Source organism: Schistocerca cancellata, chromosome 3 (genome assembly GCF_023864275.1).
Source record: "Schistocerca cancellata isolate TAMUIC-IGC-003103 chromosome 3, iqSchCanc2.1, whole genome shotgun sequence".
Lineage (NCBI taxonomy): Eukaryota > Metazoa > Arthropoda > Insecta > Orthoptera > Acrididae > Schistocerca > Schistocerca cancellata.
The window spans coordinates 872,067,441-872,086,740 of NC_064628.1; the positions used below are offsets into that span (position 1 = coordinate 872,067,441).

General features: G+C 38.7%; 1 protein-coding gene across 1 annotated transcript in view; it reads left to right on the plus strand.

Annotated features, from left to right (window-relative positions):
- LOC126175941 (dnaJ homolog subfamily C member 1) overlaps window positions 1-13,444 on the plus strand; it is a 37,302-nt gene extending 23,858 nt beyond the window's left edge. The window contains exons 7-8 of the mRNA XM_049923017.1: window positions 5,890-6,123; window positions 12,427-13,444. Of these exons, the coding sequence (XP_049778974.1) occupies window positions 5,890-6,123; window positions 12,427-12,519 (327 nt within the window). The 3' untranslated portion in view covers window positions 12,520-13,444. The remainder of the gene's footprint in view (window positions 1-5,889; window positions 6,124-12,426) is intronic.
- The last annotated feature ends 5,856 nt before the right edge of the window (window positions 13,445-19,300 follow it).

The following is a 19,300-nucleotide window of genomic DNA, read 5'->3' on the forward strand; positions in this document are numbered from 1 at the left end:
GGTGGGGTCATGTTACACGCATGGGAGAAGCAAGGTTACCCAAGAGACTCATGGATTCAGCAGTAGAGGGTAGGAGGAGTCGGGGCAGACCGAGGAGAAGGTACCTGGATTCGGTTAAGAATGATTTTGAAGTAATAGGTTTAACTTCAGAAGAGGCACCAATGTTAGCACTGAATAGGGGATCATGGAGGAACTGTATCAGGGGGGCTATGCTCCAGACTGAACGCTGAAAGGCATAATCAGTCTTAAATGATGATGATGATGATGATGATGATGATGATGATGTCAACTGTCTCCTTATTATGACTCAAACATAAATTACTTACTTTATTTTAAAAGCCTAAGAGCCAAACAACAGTGTATCTCTTACAAGGGAACAATCACAGTGTGTTGGATAGCTGGCGAAATGACGGCTAGATATCTGGTCTTTGTTAAGGATAAGTTGTAAAATTTAAGAATAAGTCCAAAAGAGATTTCATGGCATGGATGTACATTGTACAGATATTTGATACTAAAATATAGACAAAAATTATGTCATAGGGAAATAAAATTGAAATCATAATTTCAGAATAAGCAGTTGACAGAGATCTGATGCAGCTGCACTGCTTAGTGGTTCGAATGCATCATTACTGTCTCTCGTCCTTGGCAACAGAGAGTTATAGTGAAAATTTATTTCATTATTGTTTAGTAAAACAATAGTTTAGCTCATATTATAAAAGGTTATTTTCTCCTTGTTTAAGTAAATTAAGATTAAACTGTGATTTTGACCGTACATGACTTACCTTGGTAACATAACGAAACCTATTCTTTTCATGTGTACAAGGTGCACCGCACTCCTGCTCATGTTATGAGGGTTAAACTCGGAAGAGAGTTCCTGGAACCATTCTGTAGTAATTCTGGACAAGTCCTGCTGGAATTGCCCAAGTCTGTCGGACTACACAATGAACAGGAATGGGTGCAGGTGATCAGACAGAATGATTGCATATGTGTCACCTGTCAGAGTCATATCTAGACGTATCAGGGGTCCCATACCACTCCAACTGCACATGCCCCACACCATTACAGAGCCTCCACCAGCTTTAACAGTCCCCTTCTGACATGCGGAGCCCATGGATTCGTGAGGTTGTCTCCATACCCTTACATGTCCGTCCACTCGATAAAATTTGAAACAAGACTTGTTCAACCAAGCAACGTGTTTCCTATTATTAAGAGTCGTATGTTGGTGTTGAAGGCCCCAGCATAAAGCTTTGTGTTGTGCAGTCATCAAGGGTACTTGAGTGAGTCTTTGGCTCCAAGAGCCCATATCGATGATGTTTCGTTGAATAGTTCGCACCTGACATGTGGAACAATTCTCTTCAGTCGTCGTTGGACATATTCTTGCAGGATTTGTTTCGGGCCACAGCAATGTTGGAGATTTGATGTTTTACCAGATTTCTGATATTCACGGTATACTCGTGAAATGATCGTACGGGAAAATCCCCACTTCATCACTATCTCGGGGATGCTGTGTCCCATTCCTCGGGTGCCGACTAAAACACCACGTTCACACTCATTTAAATCTTGATAACCTGCCATTGTAGTAACAGATCTAACAACTGCGCCACACTTGTTGTCTTATATAGGCGTTGCCCATTACAGTGCCGTATTCTGCCTGTTTACATATGTCTGTATTTGAATATGCATGCCTGTACCAGTTTCTTTGGAACTTAAGTGTGTAATGCTGTAGCATGAAAAGCAGGAGGGATAATACAGAATAAAGTGAAACATGTGGAACCTCTAGCCACTCACTGTTTTCTGAATGAGTGCTCGAATTTTTTAGTAATTATCCACACTTCTTCTCGTGGTATTGTGATCCTTGGGTTTGCCAACTAACAAAGTAACTATTAGCTTTCAATCTGACATAGATTTCAGGCTTCCTTACGGGTCAATCTGCACACATACCTACACATGCATGGCAGTGTGGCGGTGGGGGGTTGGGAGGGGGGGGGGGTGGAGGACGTGTCTGTCCGTACGCCTGAAGATCTCTGTAAGTAATCTATCCATTTCTTATTGTTGTTAACCGAGGGCTAGCCATGGTTTGCCAAACTTCACACATGCAGCCTGTGCAGGCCGTATGTGGGCCCTGCCTGTCACTTGGCATTGCTCGGTCCTTCTTGGAAGTACACAGAACAGTGCGACATTTCATTTAGCATTGTTGTGCATCATTTTTCGGTCGGTGCAACTCTTTTGAGTTTGACAGAATCATACTGTCAGTGCTGTTTAATCTTAGCTGTTGATGATTTGAAGGTCCAGCGGCTGTTTGCCCGAGAAGGAGGCAGTCTAGTGATCTATCTTTGCTATTCTTTAAAATGAGTGGGAATGACAGAAGAGAGGGATGAGAATTCTTGATTCGTATAAGTGTCAGGTACTATATATTTGCTAAGAAACAGCATTACAATACTATGCAGAAAGAATTTAAAGATTTAGTTGACAATGAAAGAGCAAACAATTACAATGACCGACAATCCGGATTGCTTGTTCTATAGATCAAAAAGCACTTTGTGCTAAATTTGCAAACTTGGAGTACATGGAGAAATTGATGATACGAATAGTAAAATTCCTGCAGTCTCATGCATTGCTTCATTGTCAGTTGCAACAGTTTTCAGTGGAACTGAACAGAGAGTATGGAGATATTATATGTTACTGCAAAGTATGTTGGTTAAGTTATGGGGGATGCCTGAAATGTTCTTTCGATGTAAAACTTGTTATTGTTGAATTTATGAAGGACAAAGGCAGGCAACAATGAAAATTAGAACACCTGGAAAGAGTGTAGACTTTGCATTTTAAGTGGACTCGATTGCACACTGCCCACAGTAAGACACTGCAAGGTAACTTCTTTGATTTGATAGGGATGCATTTAAAAAGAAAATTGCCTTGTAGATGGTTTTGAAGAACACATTGTTGCCTTGAAAGAATTACAAGGGTAGTTTTATAAAGATTTTGAGGACACTGTCAATCTCAAATCTTTTTCCAAGCTATTTTTGAGACTGTTTGCCATCTGTTGAAATTGTCACTGTGCATCTGCAGATGTAACTGATTGACCTACAAGGTAATTCCAATTATAATGACAAATCTTTTTACATTAAAACTGTTCGGGATTTCTACATTGCTTTCCTCAAGTGGAGTTTCCAAGTCTCCATAGTGAGGTTACAAAAGTGCTACTATATTTCAATAGAAATATTCACATGAAAAATTGTTTTTCAATTATGAAACTATGTAAGTCAAGATTACGTGGCAACTTGTGTGCAAAACTCTGTGAAATTGTCTGCATCTGTCTGTATGCCTACTGTTTGTACCAGATAAAAATTATGTCTTCAGCACACCAAAAATAATTAATTAATCCTAATAATTTGTTTTGTTTGTGACCTGTGTTATAGAGAAATGTAAAATATAAAACTAAGTAGTATGCAGTGCGACTGTACTGCGATTTAAATGGTGTGCGTTTGCAGTTCTTCCTTTCCTGCTCCTTGAGATCAGACAGTGTAGTGTGGCAGTGGAAGAAAAAATGAAGCAAGGCTGAGTGCTGTGGCACTTGTGCCCATGAGCCTAAAGCTTGACCACCCCTGTGTTAAGCCATCCTGGATTTTCCATTGTTTGATTTTATGAGGGATGTTTGTTGATAGTGATTCTCCACACCCGCACCCCACACCAAGCCCGGCCTCAAAATCGTCATATGTAAATGTTTCATTTACCCCATTGCACCTTCTTTGCTTTCTGTCTAATCATATTAGTGTGACAGTGTTTATGGCAAAGGACTCGTTTCAAGTCTGAGGAAAAGGTATTTCACATGTTAGGACTGACTATGATGATGGTAGCCCAGAAGTTATTGTGTAGTGCTGCCTAAAGAATGGCATTATTGGACCTTTCTGTGTTGAATTCACAGTGATCTGTGTGCCTCATTCTTAAAGTACTTAAATAAGTTGGAAAATTAAGGTATTGCACAATTGTGTTCCAACTATCCATGATTGGAAAAGAACATAGCAAAATGCCAATTTATATAATATTACCTTTGTTACAGTCACACTGTTACACGGTAGTTTATCAGGGTCAGGGTGGTTTGAGTTAGGACCTGTCCCATTGCCAGCTGGGTTTGGAGCAGCCTTGACCCTACCTCCTTTGCTAATTGCCTTGGTCATCTTTCTTTTACTCTGTTCTAATTGCTTTTAAATGTAACTAGCCCCATTTTCTGCCACACCCTATTTTCCATTTTTTTGTTTGGCATTCTGATTTAGTGCTTGAGCTCAGACAGTGTGGCGTGGCATCTTCTTCAACTAGGAGGGGGGGGGGGGTTGGTTGGATGTAGGTGGGATCTTTGTTGCCATGAATGAGCCCTGGGAGATCTCGTATCTGCTCTGTCCTAATTACTGGCCCAAACCACATACTTTCACTTCTCCTCAAATTATTGTTCTGCTCAGTTCCTCGATTTCATAGTTATAATTCATTTTGCCCAGCTGCTGCATATAAGATTTCTGAGACTGTGTTAGAGTTATCAAACCAGGGATGTGCAAGAACTGCAAAATCACTTCTGTCTAATTGAACCTGTTTTTTTGTCATAATAATCATCTGTCTGGCATCCACTGTTGCATTAAAGCCTCTTTTTCCATTGATTATAATCATCAGCTGTAAGCATCAAACCACTCCTATATATTTTTGAATCTCATGTACTCAACTTCCATTATGTTGTTGCCTCAGTCTTTTCTTACCTTTCGAAATCCAACAAAGAATTACTTGCAGAAAAACTGCAGTGAGCTGCTTTTTGTATAGTTTGCTGTATGCCAAGACGTGTTTCTGAGCTTTCACCCATCTTCAACTGACAAAATATATCTTCATAAATACAGTATTTCATAGTCTGCATTTTGAATGCTGCAGCTGCCTTTTGTTCTCCGACTTGTAGATCTTCTTTCAGCCTCTATATGCGTAGCACAAACAGTTTTAGTTATTTTAATTGATTAAATTGTGGATTCTTGTTCAAACATAGTATATTGTGTTCACATCCCACCACAGGAACCAAAACAAAATGACCCAGCCCATTGGTAAAGTGGAGCAGTGTGCTATAATTCATTTTCGGTAGCAACGGAAAACAAATAACATCACGGTATGCTGTTGTATCAGTAAGGTGCACCAATTTGTTGTGGCTGCTCCAGCAGTGTGATATGGTATGGTGCCACAGGGATTTCATTGTGTACAACCGACTGCATACACGTACCTTAAATTTATCAAAAAATAAATTACATAATTTGTTCAGCCAAGTTCTTCCATTCTCTCATCCTGGGGCCTAAGTGTCCTGTCTTTCCTTTTTAACCTTCCCCAATCTAAATCTCTTGCAATCCTGAGAAGGAAACTATTATTGCTGAAAAGAACAGTTGCTACCCACCATATAGCAGAGATGCTTAGTCACAGATATGCACAACAAAAAGACTGTCAGAAAATGAGTTTTGGCCAACAAGGCCTTTGTCGGAAACAGAAAACAGAAATGCAATCTCTGCTGAAAACTCATTTTCTGACAGTCTTTTTGTTGTGCCTCTCTCCAATTCAACATCTCTGCTATATGACATGTAGCAACTATCATTTTCATAATATTGTTAAATTCCATCCTGGATTTTTCCATTGTTGAAACTATTACTTCTGAAAAACTAGGACAGTAGATATACTTTCATGGGGACCTGTTGGCAGTACTGACTTTTCTCCTGGCTGGCAAGTCCAGGCCAGCATGTTTGCTTCGTAATTTGATAGTTTTACGAAGAGAATTTTTCTTTTTCGTTTAGGTTATGTTCTGGTTCAGAATGAAGTTAAAAAAGATGTTAGGCATACATTATACAGCCTGTTTGATTTATATCCCTTCTATTTCAGGTGGCACATATGGCAAAGAAGGTGAAAGAAGAGGGTTATCGTCCTCCGCAGGTCACAACAGAAGAGCTCCCTCGGAAAACAAAAACGCGTGCTGCAGAATCACCACTGCCAGCTGCCTCAGAGTGGAGTCAGCCACAACAAAAAGCTCTTGAAAATGCTCTTACAAAATTCCCTAAAGGAGGATCAGGAGATCGTTGGGAGAAAATTGCGAAATGTGTTCCAGGAAAGACGAAAGTGAGTCTTTTAATGTTTGAGCAGTAGGTTACACAATCTTTCTGACTTTTTATTTATTTATTTATTTATTTATTTTCAGAAAAATGTCTCTCTAGGTAGCTGTTGGCACATAGGACTTAATTAATTGATTGATTACTACTACTTGTTGTTGTGTTTGTTGTCGTAGTCATACAATTCCATCTTTGATTTAGCATTACCTTGAAAAATTTTACATTTTATTTTAAAACAGTTTTTTCAAGACTTGTATTTTGATGGCTTTTCACTGCCTGTTTTTACTCTTATTATTTGGACAAAACTGATTACTCTGTTTTTGCAGATTTCCTGTCTATATTGTTAACCACGTGATAAATTACTAATGCTGAATTTTTAGTTACTCTTGTTGCACTGTTTATCGACATTGATGGGGGAAAAAACCTTGAAGGATGCTACTAATTTCATTGCTGATACTTATGTCTTCACCTGACATTGTCTTATTTTTGGGAGTTGAGATTGTGTTCAGAAATTCAGTTAATTTCCTAAAAAGCTGTCTGTACTACCATTACGTGCTCAGTATGAGAGGATTGCCTTTAAAGTTCCTACAAAAATTGGGAAAGAAAAACATTCTTTGTATAAATTGTTTTATTATTTTTCAAAATGTTCACCTTCAAAATTTACACACTTATGCATGAGTTTGAATGAGTTTTAGAAACCTTCTTTCTACTGATGTTGGTACCTTGAACACATGGTTTCGGAAGGATTCTTAAAATTTTTAGGTGATGAAAATTGCTATCCACAAAATTTTGTTAGACATAAGAAAACAAAAAGATGTCATTAGGCAATGAATCAAGTGAATAGGGCAGTGATATCTTAGTTCAGTATTATCTTCTTTAGATAATCAGTTCTTTGACAAGAGTGGCAGCTGGCACTGTCATGATGATGAGCGATTTGTTGTTGTTGTTTTTCCTGATTTCATTAGTAACTTGTGGCAAACAAACTGTACACTATTTGGCATTAACTATCCTTTGATCCTCTAAAGCTGTGGTCACATGTCTGGTGTATGCAAACAAACAGGTAGTCTTCTGTTAGAACTCCCAAACAAATGGTTGTTGCTTAGTTTCCAGTGTATACAATCATATCAAAATTCTATGTCCTGTTACACTGTTGCATATGGATTTTGCATTGCCTCAGTCAATTTTTGACAAGAGCCTGTTTTTGAGCTTCGATCAGATAGTGTGGCACCAATCGGGAACAGATACAGGCATCTTTCACAGTGAAATGTTTATGCAAAGTCTGTGTACTGCTGTTTTTAACATGCGTTAGGATGTTCCTAGCTCAAGGGAAATCACATGTTGATCCTCTTCAGTCACATTGTGAACAGCTTCATGATTTTTGGACAACAGAATTTGGTCAAGACCAAATTAAATTCTGCAAACCAATGGAACAGTTTTTTCTGAAGCTACATGAAACTATTTTAGGCATTGATTTTAAGGAGTGACAAAAATCACAAAAAAGAACAAAACTCTTAATTTGAAACTTCCACCAAAGGTCATTTTAAGTAAATTACTTAACTGATATCTGTGCTGTCATTGCTTTTACAGTAACACAGGCAGTTGTATAACAGTAGTCAATGTCATCTAGTGGTCATTTGTAGCAACTTAAAATATATTGCTAATGCAAAAGATCCTTTATGATGATTTGTGCTAGTTCAGTGCCTGACCCGTCCAGATAGCCAAGCACTTAACATGTCACTTTCACGACATGGAGAGGTGAGCCTGGCCCAGATGAAATCCATCTCACAGATTAATGATGAGGGCTGGTGAGCTGGCCAGCCTCGTTTGGTTTTTAGGTGGTTTCTCACACACATGTAGTACAACCTAGTACTGCATCATTAAAATGGCTTGTGAACTGGGCAAATACAGTTTATATTGAAAATTAAGATGCCTTTTTGTAATTCTTGACTATGTTGAGCCTTATAAGAATAAGTTTTATTAAATCTCTTCTCATCTTATTCTATCAGACAACAAAGAAAGATTGAAGGGAGATCGTGTTCACATTGTGTTTTGTATGATGTACAGCCAAATGATCTTCAGTTCAACCATTCACCCAGTTCTCAGTGCGTTTTCGATTATATCTGACAAGAAATTATGTTGTAGAATTGTTTAGTGCTTTTGGCACACCTAATGTGATTTTAGCTCACTATTTTCTTTCTCTGTTTATCTAATGGGCAAATATTCTGTAAGGCATACTTCATGTGTGATTGCTTATTCTCCCACATTAATAAATGTTAGTTGCTCTAATGCTGAAGTGGAGAGAAAATACTCAGAATTTAGACCCACCTCAATTTAGTTTATGTGTGAAGCACATGGTGCAGTGGCTGTGAGGGCTACTAACATAATGAAGCTGTTGTGTCATGACTTTTACTTCACTTCACAGCATGTACATTTGTAACTTACGTTATACTGAACGTTGTGGTATAATTCTTTAGTGGTCTTTTTTCTCTCAAGACTGTGGTGTGATTGTGATTAGTATTTGTGGAATGATGAAAAGAGGAGAGATAAGCAAAGCAAGTAAGTAGGCTAAGGCTTGTCAGGGATTCAGGATGTGGTGGGTGGGAAACTCTAAGAAGAGGGGTCAAAGACAGACTAGAAAGAACCCTTGACAGCTAGAAAGTATAATATATGGTGTTTACTAGATCATACTTTATCATACAGTGTAAGCTTTCACAGCTGATGCTGACTGTATTTGAAACTTCCGGGCTGTTGAAAACGAGAAAGTAAGTTCTGTTTATAGGAGAGAGAAAATAACATTTGATTTTAAAGTTTCTCAATATACAACGATTTTTTTAACTGCTCGTGGGTATGTGCTAGATGGCTTCATCCAGATGGTGCAATATTTTGGCAAGTCTTGTGTGCCGGCAAGATGAAAGCAGAAGTGGGCATTTAATGTCAAAATATAGCAAAGTTGTCTCCAGTTCTGAACCTTTATACTGGCTCCTTTATATGGATGTTGTGATGTTGCTGGTTGTGACAAGGATGGTCATACTTAGAACACTTTCTTGGGGACAAGAACCAGTCTAGCACTTTCTTGACTCTGTGTCCAAAACATCACCAAAACAGGATGGGCCACACAAATACTGCTTAACATCCCTGGAAGCTCTTTTGGTGGGGCTACGTGATAATATTATGTTCCCAAATGGTATTATAGGCTTCCTCAAGCTAGTAAAGAAGGTAGTTTTTCGTGTATTAAAGCCTGTTGAATTTTAGACTTCAGTGAGGTTTGGTAACCAGTTGGGTCTATCATCTCCTCAACCAGTACTAGAGTTGAATGTGCTGAAGGGCATACAATATTTACCAGATTATAAGGCAAGGTTTTTTTCCCAAATTCATCATTCAAAAAATACAAGGTTGCTTTATATTATCAGATTAAACTATTGCTGCTGAGGTTATCGTTTTTACATTGTTTAATAGAGTATATAGGGTTCTTCTTACATGTATAGATGAAGCTTTGGATATTGAAGTCATGTGCAGATTTATTTTGAAGCATTCAAAAGGGCAGGGACAGACAAGTGACACTGGCATATGAACAGGCCAAGATTTCCCTATATGACGAAGTGCTTGATATAGTATCAATGTTGCTCAAACAATCACGTGATATTTGAAGCGAATGACAGTAGTGCAAGGGATATGTGAGAAATTATGAAACAGCCGCTACAACAATCTATTACTCTGCTTAAAAATTGACAATTTTGTGAAATACAGGAGGAAACAGCACAAAATTCTATCAACTTACAAACTCTTGTTATATTTGAAAAGATTTGCAATAAAAGTTCTCATACACGTATGGATATCATTTATAAACATTATTGCTGCTTTTTAAGTGAAGGTAACATTAAAAAGTGGAAATGTTATTCTTCAGGAAACATTACATGATTCACAACTGAGATCAATATTTTATTTGATTATGAGAGACTAATGTTTTACTAAGTGGGTTTCAGGCGAGATATTTGGTTACTTTAATGTATTGGAACACTGACTAAAATTGTTACCAAATTTTGATCAACATTATGATGGTGACATGCAGCTGAAACGAGAGTGTAAATTAATCCAGAGTTAAATGTCTAAAAAACAAATAAATGATATTAAACTGACTGACTTGTTGTCACAAGAAAAAAATACAGCAGCAAGACCTGTCTGGAGATAGTCCAAAAGACATCGGTAGATAGTGGGATGAGGGAAAATTTGGCAATTAGACTGAATTGTGATTGCGATCTTTTATTCGTGCATTAATTGCTGTTGCGATGTATGATTTCTATGGGAGAAGATATTGCAGCCAGTGTTTCACATTTGCACAAGTAAACACTACGGAAGTGTGGAGGGGGAGCAGTGATACCAGATTGGCTGAGAACTAGATGAGTACACACTTCATACGTGACTGGAACAGGAAGAAACCTTAATAACTGGTACAATGGGAGGTACCTTCTACCATGCACCTCACAATGTAGATGTGGACTGAGCTGGTAGCAAAGTGTGTCATGTTGCCAGTCTTGGGAATCTACACTGCTTACTTTGATTTTTAGGAACATCTACCATGTTTATATTGATTGTGGTTGAAACTGAATTGACTTTAAAATTGGACAAATACTCAACAATAGTATTCCTGTCTGTAGGAGATGGTAAATGTGTAGATAGTCACCAGTGGTGTTCTTACATGTTTTATGCTGCAATGTTGTCAACGCTCACTGTGAATGAAAGGGGTGAGTCAGCTGCTGATTTTACGCAGCCAATGAAGTAATGGTGGGCCGCCAGTATGTTTGGAAGCAAGAAGCATTGTAACATTCTCACATTAGTATAGAAGTGAAATCCGATATGTATTTGGATAAAATAAGCTGTGTTTCCAGGTCCCACAGTTAACCACGACATCAAAAATCGCAACATATTTGGAAAAAACATCCAAATGTTTGTGAAAACGAGGATACTTCTTTCATGGCTGTGCTATTAGGCTGATGGTTTAAAATAGTGATACCACAAACGACAGGATTAATAAGAGAAAAATGTGGAAAAGAAAATGTTGTCAAAATGAATAAATGGCATAGATTTAGAATACATATATTGTTAAGTGTTTTGGCAGATACTTTGTCAGTAAAACAGTTTGTAATTTTGATTAGTCAGAATATGTTAAAAATAAATTTTCTCAAGAAGCTTCTTGAAAATAGGGGGTTTGTCTTATATGTGGGTAAATATGGTAGATGATATGGGATTATCATTTACTCAAAGATATTGTATGCAAGTTATGAAGATAGGACCATGATGTTGACTTGGGCAAGTACTATCCTTTCTTTGTTCAGAATAACTGTTAGAATGTCTTCCCTCCACAAGTCAGGGAAGTAGTCCTATTTTGATTGGATTGAGGAAATCTTTTGTTACTTCTGGGAGCACTAGTAACATGCTGTAACTCACTTTCTCAAATACAGGTGGTGCATCACAAATAGCAGTCGATGCTGAATTGAGCTCTAGCATTGAGGATTTGCAGTTAAGAAAGTATATCACATAGTTGGGAAAAGGCATATATTCAACAGTCAAGTCACATCTGGATGCAGGCTAAAAGTAGACATGTGCAATACATGTGATCATTGTCACTAGTCAGATTACATCCTTCACAAATAAGTTAGCTAGCCATCCAGAAAAACCGAAACCTTTTTCATATTTTAATGTTCTGTCCGATACTTAAGAGAAATTGAAGAAAAATCTTGGAGCTCTTACAGCCTGAGAAAGGCTTAAGGCATGGGCTGTTCATATATGTAAGCAGCAGTAGGAATCTTAACTTGGATTGCTTATTCCTGTTTTCCAATGGTGCATCAATTATATGTCTAGAATCTGTTGTGTGTCTTTAAAAACAGTGTACAGTTTCTTATTTTTCTATACGTCAGTGTAGGATTCTTTATCTGCAGACGTGTAAATTATTTGCCCCTCCACCACACCAGGTGAGTCGCACACCAGCATTGTGGACGCAGGATGGACAGCAGGAGAGAGGGGTATAAAAGACAGAGCCCAGTGGAAGATAGTCATCATGACCACCTGCCACCTGAGAATGGTGACAAGTTAGCTTGCGGAAATATGGCACCATCTTGTGACACCACCTAGCTGAATACCTGACAGCAGTTCATATCTTGTTAAATAGTATTTTATGAAAATCGATAGCATTACAGGGATAAAAGAATAATAATGAGCTACATTGATAAATTAAGGTTATTCCCTTTTGGGTCACACTCTTCAAAATTTTGTGTGATAACTATTATTTAAAATTTCACCTTTTTTGTTATTACAGGAAGAGTGCATGTATCGTTATAGACAACTGGTGGAGTTAGTAAAGAAGAAAAAGGAGAATACTGCAGAATGTGTGCCAATGGCAGAGCCTTAGGTTGCATCCATGGAGGCAGCCTATTGTTTAAGTATTATTTCAGGTGCTTCCTGTTTTGCGGGCATTTACATTTCTTTGTAAACTACAAAACAAAGTTAAGTTATACACAAATGATTGAATGCTGTTTTATATTGTAGTACACCTTGAACTATGTTTGTATCACTTTTTATGAATGCTTTATTGAAAAAATGTATCATTGTTCCTAATGTGTGGATGTATGTTGTGAACTTGCTGTCTGTGAAATTTTTCGAAGCTCAGAGATGTGTACATTTTAAGTGTGACTTGACTGCAAACTCCTAACAAAGAATAGTTAGGCTGTGTACATAATGAACAAGGTGTAATTACCATTTAGTTGTGTTAACTATTGAATGATTTGTTTTGAGGAAAGACCAAAAAGAAATAGCATATTTATAAAAACTATGAATACATATATGAATTTATGATTGTTACTATTTTGCAGCATCAAAGAATAGTGAAAATGTAATGTGCTTGGGCTGCATGAAGAACTGTCAGATGTTTATGCTTGTACAGAAGAAAGATACACATGTCACTAATGAATATGTAAACACTTTACATACCATATAGTGTTACTATTTGTTTTTGAAGTTTCCCCATTGCTCCACTGCAAAAATCTTCTTCTTAATCTTGGTTTCTCAGCAGTTGATATATCCATGTCCAGTTTGAAATTCCATCAGCTTTTATTTCCTACTGCAGTGACAGACTGTTCATTTTAATGATCACAAAATTTCAGTTTTCATATTGTCTGTAACCAGCTTTTGTCAACTGAACTGGAAATTTTTATTTGTTGTTTTCTATAAACAGAATCTGAGAGTTTTGTATAAAAGTATGCCAACATACTTTTGGAATAGCATTTTTTATTTAATACTATTTAATGATTTTTCTTGTGTGCTCCAAATAAAAAATAACAACAAAAGTAGAAACCTGTGTATAATAATTTTTTCAACAATACCTGACAACTATTGCTTGGTTTCTGAATTCAAAAGAAATCCAGCTCAGACAACAGGCATCAATTTTCTTACATAACAATTAATATTCTATAGGAATTTAACTTGGATGGCTGCACTCAATGAAGATATTTTTCAGTGTCAGTGCTTACTGGAAGGTATGGTCAGGGTTTAAATCCAAACTACTACAGTACATACTTAAGTGATATGTCTGATTGTATGTAAACCACACTTGGAAGTTGATAAATCATTCATCATTATCAAATACAGAATCCTCCTCTGAAAGCAGTACCACTGAAATGTCAAAACAATTGCATTCTTACTTTAACATAGATCATAGCATATTAATGGATTTAAACACACACACTTTTGGCTTGACCAAACAGTAAAGTCAAAGAGCTCCCATATGTAAATTATAAACCTAAGAAATGATTTTATTCAGAACACTGGCTGCATTTTGTTGGTGCTAGGTATGGACCTCTGCAAGTGACAGTGAATCAGAGAAGAATGTGGCATAAAATCTGTGCTCTTGCATTGTTACACACACACACACACACACACACACACACACACACACACACACACACGTTGGCATCATGACCTCAATTCACAAGTTTGTGTTAGAGGATTGCCCCCTTCTAATGTTGTCTGTAGCACTTTTGCATGTTTGTGTCATCCTCATCTTCATAAGAGGAAAAGGTATCATAACAATATCGACCTGTTTGCAAAAATGTGCAATATTAAATTTAGGTCTTAAATGTTGTAAAAGAAAGGTGCTAAAGTACTGAATGTGTGTGGAATTCCTACGACTTAAGGAACTGTTGGGTGAATTAATCCATTTGCATTTTGTGTCTGGCTGTTTGCTGCGCTTCCCCACAGCCAGCTAAACTTGTAAAAAAATGCTATGACGTTTGCGAAAGACACCAGTTGGTGTCTCCATGCAAAAAAAAATACCATAAATAAATAAATAAATTTTATCATATCTGTAAGTAGCATATGGTTAAATCATATTTAGAATTTCACACAAAGTTGTAGCCCCTATTGCAGCAGCTTCATCGTTTATGTGGCCAAAAATTAAATTACTAGTGATCCTATTATATCCTTTTACCTAAGTGAAGCTAACATTTGCCATCTCACGTAGTTTCCAGCACTTCAGTAATCCTATATGCATAATGTTTTCAATCCGTCTGGTACTAGGTATAATGTATGCAGTCATTCTCGTTCAGCTGGAATGTAACACAACTTGTACGACCGTAACTTCTACAGCCACGTATGTATGCGTGAGCCTGACATAGTTTGTAACTGAAATGTAGTGTGTTTCTGACAGAAACTGGTTTTAGAGTCACCAATGTTGATAGATCTTTTTGGATGCTACCTCAAAAACTGCACCAAAATTCCTCATTGATTTGGCCATTGTTCTCAAAAAGAATGTCAATCATTACCTTCACCTGGATTAATTTAAATGAGTATCATACATCTAAACTGTTTATAGGTATAGCCAATAGTTACATTTCCACAGATTATGTGATAACAGTACTTGCTTTTGTAGTGCACGTTAATGCATTTAATCTATTGACAAAGAGATCTGTATCATATCATTTGGTCAAACATTGTTATAGTCTGTTAAAGTACGAAATCATACATAACAAATATATAATTACTGTGACTATCGTTGAAGAATAACAATTATGTATTCTATTTTGAAGAAGCCCTTGAAATGAACATTATTAATGAAAAATATGATTTCATGCCTTAGGCCTGGGCCAGCATTGATGAAACAGATCTACTGAGTCTTACCCCCCCCTCCCCCTCCCCCCCAGGGGACTCACCGCTCTTTGACGGGTTTGTGCATGGCTATCATGGGGCCCCAGCCTTTGCAGCATTTTTTCCCTTCCATGCTGCATGTCTATCCTCTTGCTGTTCTTTTTCCCCTGTCTTGTGGAACATGTCTGGGGTGTTTTTCAGAATTTGTTGAGCATTTTCAGCGGCTGACATGGGAACAGTCTTGTCATTGTTTTTCAGTCCTTTTTTCTTTCTTATTTCACCTTCTCTTTCTCCTACCCTTCCTCCACTTTGGTGTTTGAGGTTCCCCTTTTTCTTCTTCTTCCTCCCTGTGCACTCTTGAAGGCTGACCCACGCGTCTGACGCATAACAGATGACTAGGTAATGCGTAATTCCCAGCCCCAGTTGACAGGTAGGGTTTGCATGTACTTCCTGGTACAGGCCAGGCTTAGAGATGGGTGATTGCCTGAGCTGCTACCTTCCCAAATTGCTGATTGGCCCCCTGTCAGGTGTTCGGGAGGTGTGACCAATCACCTAAGGCAGGTGCGCCTGTTTCGGAATGAGGCCCCCCCCCCCCCCCCCAGTTGGAAGGAGCGTGCCATCAGAGACGAGGGCAATTTTCTCACAATGAGCCAATCATCTCAGTCAATGGCTATGAAACATAAATGGAATGAGGCTAATGATTCAAAGAGCCTCCCAGCTGCACCACTGTTCCTCATGGTTCCCCGTATGGAAGGAGGTCAGTCCTTCGTAACGGTAAATCCATTTATTAATCAGAAACGTGTTGATGCAGTTGCTGGCCCTGTGAAATCCTGCTCTTGCTTACACAATGGTGCTTTGCTTTTGGAGACTTACTACTGATTCTCAAGCACAGCAACTACTCGCAGCGTAGCTCTTCCACGGTTATCCTGTTTGTGTCGAGGCCCATTGAACATTAATTCTTTCCGTGGTGTTATTTACACTAGGCTGTTTGATGGTCTGACCGAGGCAGAAATCCAAACGTACTCTCTGATGAGGGTGTCATTGCCATCCATCAAGAGATGAAAAAAGTAGATGCCTCCTTAGTGCCCACACGCCCTCTCTTTCTCAGTTTTGTAGAGTGGTTCTTTGCGGGCTGTCCAGGAGATTCAGGTAAAGGAAAAAGTGCGTTACCTGGTCCCTCTCAAGTCTTTTGCTAGTCCGAAACCCTGTGTTCTACCACCTGGCACCTACAGTAACTGTCCTTGCTACCTATCACTCCACGAAGGACATGGCCACACAGACATGCGACCTCAAATTTAGCACCATGGTTGTGAAATTGCCAGTGTCGTAGTAGTGTCCCCATCTCCTCCTTCAGCTGTGCAACACACCACCAAGCTTTCATCTCACGGGGCGAAGACACAAGCTACACAACCAGCAGTCTGGAAAGAATAGAAGGAATGCTCTTATGAAGACGTCCTACGTCCCTCCAGCCAACCAACATCTGAGTCTTCTGCTAACAGGCAAGGCTCGAAGAAGTCAAACAATGGCAAACGGTTTTCTCCTTCAATGACTTGAAGATCCTCTTTAATGGTGTCGCCATCTGATATCCTTGCCCAGCCGACCTCTGTGTCACCGGTGTGCACTACCTACTGTTTTGCTGCACTGGACTCCGCAGTCCAACAGCAGAAAAATGACAATGCTTCTGTAGACCTCATGGAGCAGGATCCTCCTGCCTCTGTGCCCTGTAGCAGCAAGTCTTTGTAGGCTGGCACTTGGCAGGTGCCGAGGTGACACCCCTACATTTTCTTCTTGTCATGACTCTCCTCCAGTGGAATGTTTGCGGTCTTCGATCCAACAACGAGGATTTACAGCTGCTCTTAGCAACACTGTGTCGACTTGTTTTCTGCCCCCAGGAAACAAAACTGCATCCTCATGACCACTTTGAGCTCTCGTGTTTCTTCCCAGTCTCTTTTGACATTGCCCTCGAGGTTGGCATTCCATCTTGTAGGAAAGTCATATGACATTCATAGTCAACCCACCTCCCTTCCCTGACTACCCGCCTTCAAGCTGTTGCAGTTCACATTTTCCTTCCTCACTTGACCTTTTCCCTTTGTACCGTTTGCATCCTTCCATCATTTGATGTCACCAGGGAAGACTTTCTCCAGCTTATTGGGCAGCTGTCTCACCCCTTTCTGCTGCTCAGTGACGTTGATGCGCACCATCCACTTTGGGGTTCTCCTAGAACCTGTTGGAGAGGTGTCCTCTTTGCTGACCTTCTTAATCAAATTGACCTCTTCTGCCTTAACACTCTAACGTTTTGATGACACGAGGAGCAGTGTGAAACTGGATTGCACTCACAATTCACATCTCTCTATCATCAGTTGACTTACATGATGGGTCTAGCCAACCCTTTTCTCTGGATAATCGGCTACGTCGATCTCCCAAAAGCTTCTTCTCTGAAGACTATGATTATAGGAATTTAAAAAACTCTACTTTTGAAGTTTCTGAAGAAGAGAAATTTGTTAACATCGAGTATAGATTTAAGTGTCAGGAAGTCATTTCTGAAAGTATTTGTATGGAGTGTAGCCATGTATGGAAGTGAAACATGGACAGTAAATAGTTTGGACAAGAAGAGAATAGAAGCTGTCGAAATGTGGTGCTACAGAAGAATGCTGATGGTTAGATGGGTAGATCACATAACTAATGAGGAAGTATTGAATAGGATTGGGGAGAAGAGAAGTTTGTGGCACAACTTGACCAGAAGAAGGGATCGGTTGGTAGGACATGTTCTGAGGCATTAAGGGATCACCAATTTAGTATTGGAGGGCAGCGTGGAGGGTAAAAATCGTAGGGGGAGACAAAGAGATGAATATACTAAGCAGATTCAGAAGGATGTAGGTTGCAGTAGGTACTGGGAGATGAAGAAGCTTGCACAGGATAGAGTAGCATGGAGAGCTGCATCAAACCAGTCTCGGGACTGAAGACCACAACAACAACTACTTTTGAAATAATTGGGTACTCATAGAAAACTTTCAGTTCAATCGTGGTATTTTTCACTTCAACAGGAAACCACTTTACCATTTCTTGTATAAACATTTAAACTCTGTTAAGCCAACTGAGTCATCAAACATTAGACTCTCTTAATATACATATATATCATGGTTGGTTTAATAACAACCACAAATTATTAACATGTCTCGCCTCTAGCAAGCCCCATACAAGAAGTAAGAAAGAGTCTCTATTAATTCCATGCTTCATCTGTCTTGTTAACAGTTATCACAGTACCATAAACCACAGAATATTACACAAACATTCCTTGTCATTTGAATACAGCTTCCAAGGTGTGACTGGCAAACACTTGTCGGTGCCACTCGTCTGATGCAACTCCTGTCCTCCCATGACAAACATCAATCCTGCACACACAGACGTGTTGCACAGTAAATAGGCTCTCTCACACTTATCTTTAAAACATCGCATGTTCGAGGCGGCAGAAGGTAGAGTGGTTCCAGAATTCATGTGGAAATTCTCGTATCACTATATATCCCCCTCCTTAGATTGAACATGTGATATTTTAAACGTAATCATTATGTGCATTAATATCATACCTAGTAACAATCCACATTTTAAAAGTAATAACTTACTACATAAGTTTATATATACAGTTTTTTTTTTTCATACATCCTTGTACTCCATAGAGCAGGCTTCGATTTTTGTCTTTCCACTGATTCTTTACTTTGTTTTTTAGAATGTAAGCCTTTACTTATTATTCCGCATTGCTATTACTTATGAATGGTGAGGACTCACTCTTCAGCTCCAATTGTGAATTCCAGGTGTCATGGACACTTAAATATTTCATCCTTTATTCTAATTTTTTGTACTATTTTTTTCTCAGTACTGACTAGTATCATTATTTATCGCCGTCTACAATCTGGAGTGACTCTGGGAAAAATGAATGTGTTCTTTCCGACATTCATAAAACCTAATAACGCTAGTGGTAGATAGAATCCAAACTAACCAGTATAATGCCTACCAAATGTGTGACTTCTGTCATGATACTGTCCTTTTCCCTTTAG